Genomic DNA, 16742 nt, shown 5'->3' with positions numbered 1-16742 from the left:
ATGCAGGATAGAGCCCAAAGCTTTCTCCAGTTTCATTGCCAGAACACCTGACAGTAATTTCACGTCATTATTCATATGAAATTGGCTAGTAATTGGAACATGGCGTGGCATTTCTTCCTGGTTTAATTGATGTTAGGCCTTTCCCGAGCATAAAAGGAAGGGTGGCCTTTCCAAGTGACTTAAAGATGTCAAGACTCTTGTCAGGCAGGAGAGCAAGGAAACATACATAGAATCCAGCAGAGGATCAAGCCTGTGGATCTTCCCTACTCTTCACTGCTATTTTTCAAAAATTTTAACTCTATTTCTAGAATCATAGAATCATAGAGCTGGAAGAGATCTTAGAAAGCCAGCAAGTCCAGCCCCCTGCCCAAGGCAGGACCCATCCCAATTAAATGAACCCAGCCAGGGCTTTGTCAAGCCGAGATTTAAACACCTCTAGGGATGGAGACTCCACTGCTTCCCTAGGTAACCCATTCCAGTGCTTCACCACCCTCCGAGTGAAATAATTTTTCCTAATATCCAACCTAGACCTCTCCCATCGCAACTTGAGACCATTGTTCCTTGTTCTGCCATCTGTCACTACTGAGAACAGCCTCTCTCCAGCTTCTTTGGAACCTCCCTTCAGGAAGTTGAAGGCTGCTATCAAATCCCCCCTCACTCTTCTCCTCTGCAGACTAAATAGACCCAACTCCCTCAGCCTCTCCTCACAGGTCATATGCTCCAGCCCCCTAATCATTTTGGTTGCCCTCTGCTGGACCCTTTCCAATGCGTCCACATCCTTCCTGTAATTGGGGGCCCAGAACTGGACACAATACTCCAGATGTGGTCTCACCAGAGCTGAATAAAGAAGAATAATGACATCTCTGGATCGACTGGCAATGCTCCTCTTAATGCAACCTAATATGCCATTAGCCTTCTTGGCTACAAGGGCACACTGTTGACTCATGTCCAGCTTCTCATCCACTGTAACCCCCAGGTCCTTTTCTACAGAACTGCTACTTAGCCAGTTGGTCCCCAGTCTGTAACAATGTTTGGGATTCTTCCATCCCAAGTGCAGGACTTGACACTTGTTGAACCTCATCAGATTTCTTGTGACCCAATCCTCCAATTTGTCTAAGTCAATCTGGACTCTATCCCTGTCCTCCAGCGTATCTACCTCTCCTCCTAGCTTAGTGTTAGAATCAGAGCCCTCTCTTTTATTTTTAATCATAAATATGGCATTTGTCATCTGTGGCTCTCGGAATAGGCCAGTATCATTATTTCTGTTTTACAGATGGGAAGGTCAAGCCAGAGAAGTGTTAAGACATTTCACTTCTCTGGCTTGGCTTTCCCATCTACAAACAGAAATAATGATTAGTGAAAGCCAGTGGCAGAGCCAAGAAAAGAATGTAGTTCTCCTGAGTTTTAGCATGCACTCTAGCCAATAGGACGCACTGCCTTCTCCTTTAATATTTTTATTCTTTGATTTCTTTTGATACTGTAATTTAAAAAATGGATTATTAGTATAATCATCTTTTTATAATTAAAATATTCTTCTGCTTTCTAACTTTTTTACTTCAACTATTTACAAATTTTAAAGACAAACTCATTTCTATTATTTTTTAAAAGTTACCTGTTTATATTCCACCTTTATCTTTCAAACTTTCTAATGATTTGATCGAGTACTTATTAATATCTGCAGAAAAACTTCCATTGGCTTCAATGAGCTTTGGATCGTATTTCAAGTGCTCTTGTCGTCCAGACATGTCTAACCTTTTTCATTTCTTGGAGGCATGCCAAAATGGACATGTTTTGACAAGTGGAAACAGCATGAATCAGCGCTAAGCTGGTTTATGCAACCAGAAATGCGTAAGCCTGGGATGTACCTTACATGCCTCTGATTTTACTGACCTGAAAGTCAGTTGGCAAAAAAAAGTTGCTTCTTCATGCTTGGCCCTGCTGTGAGGTCAGGAACTGGACTTGATGATCTCTCAAGGTCTCTTCCAGTTCTAGTGTTCTGTGAATTCTACGATTAATGTTGCCATCAGATACACTATATTGCTGCAATTTTCTTATTACCTATGCCAGCCTCGGAGATGTTCCAGGGAACTGTGAATGCATAGGTCCTCATAATAACTGACCTAGGAGGGTGTAGGGCCTGGGGCAAGTAATCTGTGTGAGCCCCCCCCCCCCCCCCCCCGCCTTAATATTTTTGATACACATGAAATCTGGTTACAGTGAACATCCAAAGCAGGTTAAATATTGAAAACACCCAGCTATATAATGATAATGTTACATTGTAGTTCTTTTTATAATTATAACACAGTGCATATAATTAAAAACACCTCACTGACCAAGATCAGTGTCGCACCGTCTACATTCTGAAATCCACCTTCCAGGACTTTCTTGCAGCAAATTCTGCTGTCAGATCATGATAATCCAGGTTTGATGCCATTTCCTTCTCAATGGACAGAATGGCTCTCTCAAGACATGGTTGTATGTAGTTTTTAATAATTTTTAATTTGGAAAAACTTTGCTTCCCTGAAGTCACAGTGCCTGGGATTGTCAGGAAGATCCTGTGTGCCATTGCTGTGTTTGGGAAGGCATCATCTCGTGATTTAAGAAACTGAAGGGCTTGAAGTGCAGTACTTGTTCCCTTAGGGATGAATTCTCATAGCACTGGAAGCTGTATGTTTTCTCCATTTGTCTCTATGCCTGCTAGTGCTACTCATTATATGCTCCCTGGGGGTGTAGGAGTGTGGGAGTGCAGTGCTGAAGTGCACTGGAGCCTGGAGGAGCACCAGAGTGTAGGCAAGAGGAGTGCAAGGCGTGGGAGTGCATTGACAGAGCTATGCCTTCCTCACCAGAACCCCCAACTTGTCTCCCTGACCCTAGCACCCATCCCCACTTATCTCCCTTCCCGCAGTCCCCTCTCCCCTCATCCCACACCACCCTCCCTCTGATTTCTCCCTTCCTTGGACTCCTAATACTGGTCCTTGCCAAGGAAGCATTCACGTGCCTAATTCACCCCACTCTTTTACATTCTCTTCAAAATCAAATTGCCACCACCAAGATTCACAAACTGTAGCCCCCTACAAAGATCTGTTCCAAAGCTCCTTTTGTCTAATGGAAGTGTGATTGACTTACCCTTAGCTGTGTTAACTATCCTTGGGGTGAATTCACACCACCCATCTCAGGGTACGTCTACACTACAGCGCTAGTTCGAACTAACTTAGTTCGAATTAGTTAATTCGAACTAAGCTAGTTCGAACTAACGCATCTAGAACTAAAAACTAGTTCGAACTAGCGTTTTGCTAGTTCGAACTAGTAAGTCCACATTGAGTGGACTCTGAACAGGGCTTAAGGATGGCCGGAAGCAGTGCCGGCAGGGCATAAAAGGAGGACTTAGAGCATGGAGATACTGTCTCAGGCTAGCCGAGGGCTGCGCTTAAAGGGTCCCGACCCCCACCCCGGACACACAGTTCTAAGGGGTGCCCCGCTTGCAAAGAAGTTCTGGCTTGGAGTGCCCTGAGTGCCCACACTGGGCACATCACACCACTCGGCCATCAGCCCAGCTGCACTTGCCGCAGGCTGCCATCTGGGGAGAGGGAGTAATTGGGGGGCTGCAGGAGAGCTTCCACCCCCAGAAGCCCGCAGAGCCAGCCCAGTCCTCCCCATCGGGGGCTCGTACCCCATTCCTCCCTCACCTCCTTCCACTTGCCCTTCCCTAGCCCCCCTTCTTCTTGATGTACAAAATAAAGATAACGTTTCTTCCAACATTGACTCTGTCTTTATTGAACAAAACTGGGGGAGACTGGGAAAAGGAGGTGGGAGAGGGGAAGAGAAAGGCTGGGAGAGGGGAGGGCAACTAACATGATCAGGGGTTGGGAACAGGTCCCAGATGAAGAGAGGCTACAGAGACTGGGACTGTTCAGCTTAGAAAAGAGGAGACGGAGGGGGGACAGGATAGAGGTCTCTAAAAGCAGGGGTTGGGTGGAGAGGGTGCATTCAGAAAAGTTCTTCATGAGTTCCCATAAAGAAGGACTAGAGGACACCAAAGGAAAGGACTGGGTAGCAGGCTTGAAACTAGTAAGAGAAAGTTGTTGTTCTTGACAAAGCAAATAGTTAACCTGTGGAACTCCTTGCTGCAGGAGGCTGTGAAGGCTAGAACTAGAACAGAGTTTAAAGGGAAGTGAGATCAAGTCATGGACGTTGGGTCCATGGAGTCCTATTAGCCAGAGGGTAGGAGTGGTGTCCCTGCCCAAAGTTTGTGGAAGGCTGGAGAGGGATGGCACGAGACAAATGGCTTGGTCATTGTCTTCGGTCCATCCCCTCCAGGGTCCCTAGGGTTGGCCGCTGTGGGCAGACAGGCTACTGGGCTAGATGGACCTTTGGTCTGACCCAGGACGGCCATTGTAAGCTCAGGGCTCAGTGTCGGGGGTCTCAGTGGACCCCCTTGATTTTCATGCACACCTGGTCCTGGGTGGCCAGGCTGGCAGCTCTCCTGCCCTAGACGGCCACTTTCCTGTGCCTAGTGCGGAGATCGTGGACGAGGTCCACGATGTCCGCACTAGCCCAGGAAGGTGCCCGCCTCTTGCGGTCCAGGGCAAGCTCCCGGGAGCCGCCAGCCTGGTCCCGGCAAGAGGGGGTGGGCTGGGGGGCATCGGGTGGGTGGCTCTGTGCCGTGCCAGGTGCAGGGTCTGCTAGCTGGGTGCTGGCAGGCTTGCACCTGGCACGGGCACCGTAGCCAGCCCGTGCCCCTTTAAGGGGTCCGGGGCCGGGAGGGGGCATAGAGTTTCCCTGGTGTTGGCCAGAGTGGCCACCAGGGAAACCTGGGGAGGGCTAGCCTCCCACTAGTTCGAACTAAAGGGCTACACAGCCCTTAGTTCGAACTAGCTAGTTCGAACTAGGCGTTAGTCCTCGTAAAATGAGGTTTACCTAGTTCGAACTAAGCGCTCCGCTAGTTCGATTCAAATTCGAACTAGCGGAGCGCTAGTGTAGCGCATAGGAAAGTTAGTTCGAACTAACGTCCGTTAGTTCGAACTAACTTTCTAGTGTAGACATACCCCCAGCGAAGTCTGCCTGTGATTCGGCCAGCCATTCTGAGTGGGAATGGTGGGAGTCTCTGGAAACTCTCTGCTGTTTTTCTGTAATTTGCCAGTGCTGGAGGGTGGGGTGGAGTTGTGGGCCCCTAGGTCCTGGTGCTGTGGGGAGGGAAGCCCCAAGGCTGGAGCTTGCTGCTGGAGACCTGAAAGAGGCAGGGAGGACTCCGAGGCAGAAGCTTGATAAGGGCCGCCCCCTAACTCCCGCCTGAAGCCTGATGGCAAGCATCTCCCCACACCCAGTGCTGAGAGATGGGAGAACAGGCAGTGCAGGGGGAGGTGTGGGGCACTGGGGAACACCACTATTTGGCTATGGGCAAGGGATGCTGATGGAGACTGATTGGTATTCACCTGTTCTGGTGGCGGGCTGTACTGGAGGGTTCCACTGCCGATAGAGGGAAGGGCCCATCCCTCTAAGGCAGAAGCCTGGAAGGGCAGGGCAGAGGCAGGCCATGTCAGGCTGCCCTGCACAGGGGGATGGAGTGGCATTTGTAAGGTGGAGCACTAGCACCCTGTGGCAGACAGTAGGCAACTGCAGCAGCCAGAAGAACAGAGAATTGCAGACTGAGCAGCTTGGGCCTGGGGGGCTATGGGCAAAAAAGAAATAAATGCAGGGGAGAAGTGGGCCTGAGTGACCCCTGCTATTGGCTTTCTCTACCCTCCACATGCTCCTGAAGTGCAGGACCCCCCAAAGCATGGGATCTGGGGCAGTGGCCCCACTTTGTCCTATGGACAACTTTACTCACAGGCACCCATCTGGGGCTATGTCTAGACTGCAAGCCTCTTTCGAAAGAGACTTTTTTGAAAGATACTTTCGAAAAAGCCTCTTTCAAAAAAGAGCGTCTAGACTGCAAGCAGTACTTTCAAAAGAGCAAGCTGCTTTTTCGAAAGAAAGCACCCAGGCAGTCTGGATGCTCTCTTTTGAAAAAGCCCTGTTTGCATTCAAGAACGCCTTTTTTCAAAAGAGCACTTTCGAAAAAAGGCGTTCTTCCTCGTGAAACGAGGTTTTCCGCCGTCAAAAGAAAAGCTGCATTCTTTTGATTTAATTTCGAAAGAACGCGGCTGTAGTCTAGACGCAAGTGAAGTTTTTTCGAAAAAACCCTTGAGTCTGGACACAGCCTGGGAGTCTGCTCTGTTCCCCACCCAAGAATCCCAGTCTGGGCAAACCGATGACACTTTTCAGGTGAGAGGAAGGTAGGGAAGGAGCTTACACTGTTATTCTCCTGGGTTATGTCTACTCAGAAGCGTTATTTCGGAATAACTAACGTTATTCCGAAATAACAAAGTGTATGTCTACACAGCAAGGTATTTTTTCAACATAATGTTGAAATAATATCAAGCTGGAGGACTTCTTACTCCAACTCTCGTGACCCTCTGTGACAGCGAGTTGGGGGTTTCCCAATCCTACACCCCCGTAGCAGCCAGAACAGTCTCCACCAGCCAGTAGAACAGAGAGGGGTTTATTGATTTTTCTAGAATACTGCATAGCACATACGTGATGTGGCTACCAGAGGCAGGATCAGGATGGCTCTGGCCCTAGGGTTAGAGTCCATCACCCCTAGCCCCTAGCTTAGCCTGTTCTCTCCATGCTTCCCAGACAGCAACTCCACCCCCCCCCCCCCCGCAAGTCCTTTGTCCCTCTCTTCCGTTAACTTGTATAACTGGTTTTGCTACCATCCTGGGAGCAGCAGGATACCCCCTGCTGGGCCGTGCTTACAGACAGCTTCCAGTGGGGGTCCCCTACAGCCCAACAAGATACTGACGCTATACCACATCATTTTACAAGGAATAAGGGAAGTTGGAGGAAGAGTGCTCTTTCTCCGACTTCCTGTTGCTACAGTTCCAAAAGCTGAAATAAGCTGTTTCAACTTAAGCTACGCAATTGATGTAACTCAAGTGGCATAGCTTACTTCGGCTTTAGCCCTGCTGTGTAGACGTATCCCTACACTGCTGGATAGGGTCCCATAATAACTGACCTGGGCAGAGCATTCTCTGCCATCCTCTTGTTGATTTTAGGTAAAAAGCACAACAAACTTGTTTGTGCACACTATTTTCATAATAATCTTGCTTCACCATGCCTGTTATATCGTCAATAATTTTGTCTCTAAATAGTCCAAATTCATATGAATTTGCTTTAAAAAAAGTTACGTTCAATTTTTAGAGGTGTCACTATCGCAAAGAAAATGTCCATTCCTTAAGAGATAATCTTGTATGAAACAAACCATATTATAATCCTAAATTTTGAATGACAATTTACAGTCAATCCCATTTTGCTCCTGTACGAATTTATTGTAGGTCTCTGAGTTAATGAGCCTGCCCCATGAAGCAGTGTGGAGAATCTCATCCTCTTCAATTTTTCTCCAATGCCATTTGTTTCTAAGAAAATCTGTAAGCACTGCAACTTCTTCTTTCATTTCCTTGTATTCATTTTCCACTCTTTTGCCAGAGATTTAGCTTACTTCTTAGTTAATATAATAAAGGTGTGAAACACAGAAACGCTAGTAAGAGATTGTTCTTTATTTCTTCGCTTCCATCATATGACATAGTCCAGGGTAACAAAAGTTTACATATAATGGGGAATCAGCATCTACTATTATAAAAGTGACATCAAAACCACCACAAAGAATGATGGTGCTAATCCACTTTCTTTTTAATGTCATAATTTAATGACTCTGCTGGATGTTTTTACTGATTTTTCTAATGGTTGGGTAGAATCATGACTGCCACTGGCTTCACCTCAAGTCCCTATAGATACGTTCACAATGGGATAAAAGACCCGTGGCTGGCCTGGGTTAGCTGACTCAAGCTTGTGCGTCTTAGGCTATGAGGCTATAAAACTGCAATGTGGACGCTGGGGCTTGGGTTGGAACCTGGGCTCCACCTAGTAAGGCCTTGAGCATGGGTTCCTGCCCCAAATCCACTAATCTACACTGCAACTTTTAACCCTGTAGCTCTAACCCTGCAACCCAGAGTCAGCTGATCTGAGCTGTGAGACTCTGTGCTGGTGGTTTTTAAAGCACAGTGTAGACTAACTCAGACAACTGTGAACAAACAGGTAACAGCTGGCAGAATAGTGTTGCCAGGAGTAAGGTCCCCTTGTTCAGGAAGGATTCCATTTGTCCAGATTTCAGGAGTTTTACTAGCCCTTTCCGTCACCCTAACTGCTCAGGGTACATTCTCTATAAAGTGAAAAGAACATAAAAATCACACATCACTACTAAGTAAGGATATAGTTTAGTCACGGAGGTCTCACATTCCATGATTTTAATGAACCTCCGTGACTTCTTCAGCTTCAGCCCCCACCTCCATGGGGCTTGGATTATCCGTTCCTCCCCTCCACCCCCTAGGCAGTCAGTCCCCACCCCTTATTTGTAGTAAAAGTCACAGCCAGGTCATGGGCTTCTGTGATTGTTTGTTTATTGCCTATGACTTGTCCCTGACTTTCACTAAAAATAGTAACAAGGAAGGAACATTTAAGCAATGGCAAAACAATGCACTGCTATTCTGTTTGAGGAACTGACAGAGATTGGCCTTTGGGATCATCAAATCTACTGTTTGTTGTGAGCTGCATGATCATGTGGATTCCGTAGGTCAAGATCCATAATAAAACTATTGATGTCACCAAGCCCATCCAGATTCCCGGAGAGAAGAAAGATGTACAGTCACTTGCATAGGAAAACAGGTTACTTTTAATATTGAAGCCTTGAATCTGAGAACAAGAAAAAAAATAGGTGATCCCAAATGAATTTATCCAACAAAACCTATTTTTAAGATCTGTATATTCGCTACAAAATCCAGGCCTGCAAAATACTGTGTGCCTTTAATTCTCATTGAAGAGGAGTGAACACAAACTCTTTTTAAGCAAGTTTTTTTCAATTTCTCTGTCCTTCCAGGAAGTTTTAGATGCATGATACAGGCAGTCCCCGGGTTACGTACAAGATAGGGACTGTAGGTTTGTTCTTAAATTGAATCTGTATGTAAGTCGGAACTGGCGTCAGCCGCTGCTGAAACTGATCAGTTTCAACCGCGGCTGAATCTGGACGCCAGTTCTGACTTACATACAGATTCAACTTAAGAAACCCAGGCGTCCCCAAGTCAGCTGCTGCTGAAACTGATCAGCGGCTGATTCCAGGAAGCCTGGGGCAGAGCAACTCTGCCTCGGACTTCCTGTAGTCAGCCGCTGGTCAGTTTCAGCAGCGGCTGACTTGGGGACGCCTGGGGCAGAGCAGATGGGGTACTGCTGGGTTGCTCCAGTAGCACGGCTCCTCGGCGCTACTGGAGCAACCCAGCAGCACCCCAGCTGCTCTGCCCCAGGCGTCCTGATTCAGCCACTGCTGAAACTGACCAGCAGCGGCTGAATCAGGATGCCTGGGGCAGAGCAGCTGGGGTGCTACCGGGTTGGTCCGGAGCGGCGCTGCGGGACCAACCCGGCAGCCCCCAGCTGCTCTACTCCAGGGGTAGGCAAGAAAAGCCTGGTCTGCTGGGGGGGGGGCACTAGCTGCACCCCCCCCCCAGCAGACCAGGGAGATGGGGGTGGCGGGACCGCCCAAGTCCTCCACGGCTTTTCTCCGTCTCCCTGGTCTGCTGACAGTCTGCTGGGCAGCGGGACAGTCCAGGCGCGCCACGGCTGTCCCACTGCTGGCGTGCTCCAAGGCTTTGCTCCCCGTCTCCCTGCAGATCAGGGAGACAGGGAACAAAGCCGCGGAGCATGCGCGCAGCGGGACAGCTCAAGCGCGCCTGGGCTGTCCCGCTGTGGCTGTCCCCCTGAGGGCGTGCTCCGCGGCTTTGCTCCCCGTCTCCCTGCAGACCAGGGAGACGGGGAGCAAAGCCTTGGAGCACGCCCGCAGCGGGACAGCCCAGGCGCGCCGCAGCTGTCCCACTGCGGGCGTGCTCCAAGGCTTTGCTCCCCATCTCCCTGGTCTGCTGGTCGGGAGACGGTGAGCAAAGCCGCGGAGCACGCCTGCAGGGGGACAGCTCAAGCGTGACCGGGTTGTCCTGCTGTGGGCGTGCTCCAAGGCTTTGCTCCCCATCTCCCTGAAGACCAAGGAGACGGGGAGCAGCTTTTCTTGCCCTGGAGGATGGGGGCGGCGGACCGCGGCGCATCTGGGCATCCCGCCGCTCCCGTCCTCTGAGGCGAGAAAAGCCCTGTTCGTAACTGCGGATCCGACATAAGTCAGATCCACGTAACTCAGGGACTGCCTGTAGTTACTTGTTTTACAAAAAGGAAGCTCTGCTTCCAAACTTCAGAGACCTAGGGTTTTTTTTACCTAAGGGAATATTGTAAAGGTAAAATTCCAAGGAAGGCATGAGACCAATGTAAGTTAACTATTTCAGATCTGCCAATCTAAATGTTAAAAAATCATAAGTCAGTCTCCCAAAACCATGAAATGGGATTAAAAAATTATGACATTTAAAAATAATATATTATTATTCTTTCTATTTATCTTTTCAGTGTTTGAGTATTAAAGTGTATTTTAAGCTTTTGCCCTCAATTCTGAAAGCTATTAACTTACTTGACGAGAAGGGGAGAAAAAAAAGAAAGAGCTGAGGTTCTCACATGACTGTGGGAGGGTATGTCTATACTAGCCCCCTAGTTCGAACTAGGGAGGCTAATGTAGGCATTTGAAGTTGCAAATCAAGCCCGGTATTTAAATATCCCACTCTTGATTTGCATGTTCCTGACCGGTCGCCATTTTTTGAAATTTACAAGTCTGGACTAACTGCCCGCGTCTACACGTGGCAGGGACCCGGTATTTTGAATTAAAGCCCCTAAATCGAACTACCTGTTAAACCTCCTTGCAGGAGGAATAACAGCTAGTTCGATTTAGGGCTTTAATTCGAAATACCGGGTCCCTGCCGCGTGTAGACGTGGGCAGTTAGTTCGGACTTGTAAATTTCAAAAATGGCGACTGACCGGGAACATGCAAATCAAGTGCAGGATATTTAAATCCCAGGCTTGATTTGCAACTTCGAATGCCTACATTAGCCTCCCTAGTTTTAACTAGGGGGCTAGTATAGACATATCCGGAGATAGGCCTTTAAGGAAAATACCAAATATCATGAGGTTTGTAATAAAAATCACAAGAGTTGGCAATACTTGTGAAAGTTAATTGTTGGAATCACCTTTTCCCACTAGGCACATATACCAAGAAAGCAGAATTCCAAATATATTTTTCTCCTTAGCTCTCTATGTTTATAATTCTGAGGTACAAACTTACCACAGAAATAGCAAAAAGGACATTACAGGGAACACATCCTACCATTCATTGAACTACCATGAGCTATGGTGTGATGTTGTGGTAGTAACATGGTGTTTGTACTGAAAATACCTAGATTTTCATACGAAGACATGAGCTGGATTTCCAGCTAGTAAGAATGAAGTCTTTGTCCTTTTTGTCTGTTTGCCTTTTGTGTCCTCAGTTTATCAGAGTGGAGTGTCCCCTACAGAAACCATTTCTGCTTTATTTTTCCCATTACCCTCTTTATGAATTGTTAATGAAATTGCACAAATGTATAAAAGAATTACTTAGTGAAAATAAATAAAATAGTTCACAACTTTAAGAGACAGCTTGAATTGCAAGCCTTTGCAACCCAGACTATTTGGAAATGCGTAGGTGCTCTTTCTCATTCAGCTACTATAATGACTTTCCAAAATGCTGGTTAGTGCAGTTCTGCATGATCTGCAAAATTAGAGCAGGCAAGGAGTGTTTTGTCTGCTATGGAGGTAAAGATATTTTTGGAGGTACCAGTGTACTTGGGCCTTTTTATGTGTTTTTACCACAGTAGTTATAATACTGACTGCTTTGCGCTATATCCAATTATATGTTTCTGACTCAAGTAGGATTATGGGAAACAAACATTTGGGTTGATAGGCTGAGTTTGTACACAGCTTTAGTAAATGATGCATTTGCCAGGGCATTTCACCATTAAGCCACTGTTTAGACATCACACCAAAGCTGGAATGGGAGCCATGAAACACAATTTGAAAGGTTCATTGAAAAAAACACCCATAGATGATCCTTCATGTCATTTTGGTTCTTAACCGATTGAGTTTCTGTGAAACAACGCATGCTAGTTGCCATTTTCACAGGACAATCGGAAATACTTAATGGAGGGATCTGCTTTTATTAGAACAATTATGTTCGTTGGAGCAACAGCCAGGAAGATTGAATTTTATTTTATGTGATAGTAGTATTCCTTCTTCAACAAGGATTATGCCTAGCAAACCTTTAGGTGGGAGCTTTAATTATACATTCTTGAAATGCTATGTTTACTTAGGAAACCACTGTAGTTTATTCCAAATTCTCTTATTGCTTTTCTGATATTTGATCTTTATGATGGGGGTGTTGTTGGATCCCAGCTGGCAAATAAAGATGCTACTCCCTGCAGATTTGCCACCTGTGTAGAAGTTAAAAATACATATATATATAATCCTTAGTTAGTTGTTTTTATATAAATCTTTTGATAAGGATTCCAGCCCTCTGTAGGCTTTAATTCTAGTGCTCCAGTTAGTATCATTGTTACAAGGTTGCCTATTCTCTATTTACTGATTTTTATTTTTAAAATGAAATTGTATTGTGTGCAGTATATTGTGTATTTTAAACAGAGTTTCCTAATCATTTGACCTTTATCAAATCCTTCACAAAGACTAGGGATGGATACCCTCGAGAGTAACTTATAAATGCTGAGGCTTGAAATAGTTTAGCCTTGTAAATCCTAAAAGTCCTGGCTTTGGGGTTTTGGGACATTTGCCCTGAGCAGCAAAAAGGGCTCCAGGTTGCACTTCCATAAACTGGGACTTTCTGATCTGGCAAAATCTGTGTTCCTGGGCCAGAGAGCCCCTGTGGCTGGGAGTCAGGCAGCAGAAGGGCCGGCAGCTGGGAACACTGCTGGGCTGGGAGCCTGGTGCGGTTGGTAGCAGCCTGGAAGTGGAGCCAGGGCTGGGGCCATGGCACTTCAGCAGAGGACCTGGTGCTGTGGCAAACCAGCAGACGGGCAAGGAATCCAGGGTCACAGCAGACTGACAGGGGAACCCAGAACTGTAACAGCCCAGCCAGGGGGAATGGGGCTGCCTAGCAGCCAGCCAAGGTAGGGCTAGTGGCAGGCATCCTGGCCAGGCCTGGTGGCAGGGTGACCTGAGGGGGCAGGAAGTGTAGCCAGCAGCAAGCTGGGGAGCCAGTGGCAGGGAATCTCCCCTGATCTGGCAAATCCCCTCATTCGGGACTGGCCAGGTCCCAGTGGTGCCAGACCAGGGAGGTGCAACCTGAACTAACCAGTATGACAGACACTGAAGAAAAATGAGAAGCCTGAATGCAGCTTTAAAAACAACAAAGAGCTTTCATTTCACAAAGTACCCTGAGCCACTTCCAGCACTCAGACTCCCTCCCGGAGCCTCCACCTTAACCCCATGCACAGGCTCAGCCCAGAGCCCCTTCCCACACTCCAAACCCCTTGGTCCCAGCTGAGAGCCCACGTGTCTTCCTGCTCACCAACCCCCTGCTGCAGCCCAGTGAGGGTGAGGGTGAGAGAGAATGAGTGATGGAGGGAGGGGGGAGGGCCTTGGCGAAGGAGTTGAGCAGAGACAGGGGTGGGATGTTTGTGTTTGTGTGATTAGGCCATTGACAACCCTACTTATTGGGAGTTTCTCTGGTAGCTGGGTGGTAGCACTGCACCTCGCAAACAGATCTGACATGGATAAATGAAACAACCGGGGAGAAGGCACCATGACGAGAGGACGAGGCAATTTAGAAACTTCATTGCCATACTCCCCAGTGTTGAGGCTCAGTCGTGGGGTCTCACCGGTAGCTGTGATGTCCCTCAAGAGGGAGAGTAACTTAGTTGCAGCCTTAGAGCCCATCCCAGAGATTTCTAGGGACTCAGAAGGAAAAGCCATGCTGATGTAACCTCTCTAGATGAGTCTACTTGAGTTACTGATGTCCCACCCCTTCTACAAGTGGGGAACCACACCTAGGCTGTTCCCTGGGGTGATGCTGGAGGCAGTGAGAGATGGATTGTTTTTTTGTCCCATCCAGGTAATTTAGGGTGCTATAGGGCCTCATTTTACAATATATCTTCCCCGAGTCCCTTTACGCTGATTGAGTGTGTTAGTGTTTATTGGTTTTTCTCCCTTTCTGGGTATGGCTTTATAAAGTTTGTTTTTCAGCTGCTCTCATATTAGTGTTGAAAAACTGCCTGCTCTCTCGTTCCCCAATTGAATAGCACCTGTAGTGAGCAAATGCCATACTTCTTATTTTTCCTTAAAGTTGAACTATAAGTGCAGGTGTTATGAATTCATGCTGTTCAACACCTACTCTAGCAAGTAACCATTCCCAGAACTGCCTCTGAAATGGCAATATGTACTCACTTGGAACTCTGAAAGGTAAACATCCCAGCTCTTTGCTTCATTGTTGGCTGGAATCAGCTTTGCACCATAGAGACTGCTGGTCCCCACCAGCTGACAGTGAAATGAATACTCCGCAGGAGCAGAGATGATAGAGACATTAAATTTAGCAGTCTTCTGGTTGTCGTGCACAATCTCAACAGAATCTAAAGTAAACCAGTTTCGAGCAGAGCCTGTATAGAACTTGTTGGTCATTAGAAATCTAGAGAGAAGAAAAACAGAATAAATAGAGTCAAACTGTCATAGGAAAAGTTATAATATTCAGTGGTGTGGATTCTTGACCCATAGCAGAATACAATAGGGACCATCACTCAAAGAAGAACAGACAAGATTAACCATCACTAGCTCTTTGCCCATAAGACTGCAGTTAGTATCTTTTCCTCCAGGAGGACAGGTCATGAGTGAAGTGACTTTGTGAATCTCATTTAAGCACTTGTTACAGCTTTGTAGAATAAACAAGTTTTCATAATTTGAATGTATTGTTTCATTCTGCAAGGGACTGTTATAGTACTGTATTTCATAAGTGACTGGCAGTTTATAATAACTGAAGCAGAAGCTGCAATATTTTGCAATAAATATTGTTATGGAATTGTTTTTAATAAAAGTATTTTCATGAAGGGTACAGGTATGAGAACCACTTTAATTTATGTGCAAATACCTGAATTTATACCTGAAAACACAATTCTCTCAGGGTATGTCTACACTACCACCCTAGTTCGAACTAGAGTGGTTAATGTAGGCAACCGGAGTAGCAAATGAAGCCCGGGATTTGAATTTCCCAGGCTTCATTTGCATATTGCCGGGCGCCGCCATTTTTAAATGTCCGCTAGTTCAGACTCCATGCCCGCAGCTACACGTGGCACGAACTAGGTAGTTCGGATTAGGCTTCCTATTCCGAACTACCGTAACTCTTCATGGAACGAGGTGTACCGGTAGTTCGGAATAGGAAGCCTAATCCGAACTACCTAGTTCGTGCCGCGTGTAGCCACGGGCACGGAGTCCGAACTAGCGGACATTTAAAAATGGCGGCGCCCGGCAATATGCAAATGAAGCCCGGGAAATTCAAATCCCGGGCTTCATTTGCAACTCCGGTTGCCTACATTAACCACCCTAGTTCGAACTAGGGTGGTAGTGTAGACATACCCCCACTCTAGGTATGTATATAACTACCATCATTGAAATATGAGTACATTCCAAGTATTTAAAAATAGAAAAATATTGAGATAATATGAAAGTTTCCCTCCTTAGGTGAACCTCAATCTTATTGCAAACTTATACCATGCTGTATTCAGCTACTCTGTGTCAATTAAGAGGGTTGCTATCCGAGATTATAAACTTTTCTCCTTATTTTGCCATGCTCAGTATTTTAATTCTACCTAGTTTAAACTAATTTTGTATGTCTAGTGCTAGCTGAAGACTTTTTCTAGTAACTTGCAATCACAGTTTGAGTCCTGAGGTTCTGGTGACTATAAATGTAGGGATTTTAAGTTGTCTGATTAATGAGTATTAGATGTAGACGTTGAAAAATTTGGGTACTTGTTTAGGTGCTGCTGTAATAGGTGCTAAACAAATCTTTAAATACATATTACAAAAAAACAACAACACATTTAAAATACAATAGGTAATAATTTACTAGATGACTAGGTAGCAAGTAGAATGGACACAATGTATCAATTGTCTGACTAACAAAGATGATATAACTGAAGTGTCTGAAAGCCAAAAACAGTCCTTAGTTTGAGCAGAAAACTTCTCATTATAGTAGAGCTTCAGGTTATTGACTTTCCTCACAATATTACTTATAATATGTGTGATTTGTATTTCAGTAGCATTGAAGGGTTCCGGTCACATACAGAGACCCCATTGTGCTACAGAATGTCCTGAATTTTCAATAAAACATAGCCTCGTTTTAATTAACACACAATACTTGAACTGTTAATTCTACTTTTCCAACACCAGCAATAACTAAGCCATATTTATCAATGGATAAAGGCTAAGTGATCAGCTGAACCATTTGCACATGGCCCAGTAACAGAGCTGCATGGTGGAGTCCTCACACTATTACGTACCTCAGGGATGGGCAATAATTTTTAAAAAGGGGCCACTTCATAAATTTCTGAAGTAGCCCCAGGTCACCCCAGAAGGGGCAGGACCTTTGGTGGAAGGGCGGGGCCAGGAGACTTCTCGGGCTTCCCTCCCCTCCCCTGCCCTCCCCACAGACCCTGATTAGTCTGGGGGTGGGCAAGCGCATGAAGTCTTCCCCC

The 16742-nt window shown here is 46.3% G+C and overlaps 1 protein-coding gene across 8 annotated transcripts in view; it reads right to left on the bottom strand.

The window, feature by feature from the left end:
* Positions 1-7577: 7577 nt before the first annotated feature.
* The window catches only part of ATP6AP1 (ATPase H+ transporting accessory protein 1), a 106707-nt gene continuing 97542 nt past the window's right edge, over positions 7578-16742 (bottom strand). For all 8 annotated transcript variants that reach the window (XM_014573383.3, XM_006122584.4, XM_006122587.4 and 5 more), the window contains 2 exons: positions 14446-14683; positions 7578-8790 (listed from right to left, as the gene is read on the bottom strand). In XM_014573383.3, coding sequence (XP_014428869.1) covers positions 8581-8790; positions 14446-14683 — 448 coding nt within the window. In that variant the 3' untranslated portion in view covers positions 7578-8580. The remainder of the gene's footprint in view (positions 8791-14445; positions 14684-16742) is intronic.

This window comes from Pelodiscus sinensis, chromosome 1 (genome assembly GCF_049634645.1).
Source record: "Pelodiscus sinensis isolate JC-2024 chromosome 1, ASM4963464v1, whole genome shotgun sequence".
In the NCBI taxonomy this organism is placed as follows: domain Eukaryota; kingdom Metazoa; phylum Chordata; order Testudines; family Trionychidae; genus Pelodiscus; species Pelodiscus sinensis.
This window is presented reverse-complemented; position numbering and strand designations above follow the sequence as displayed.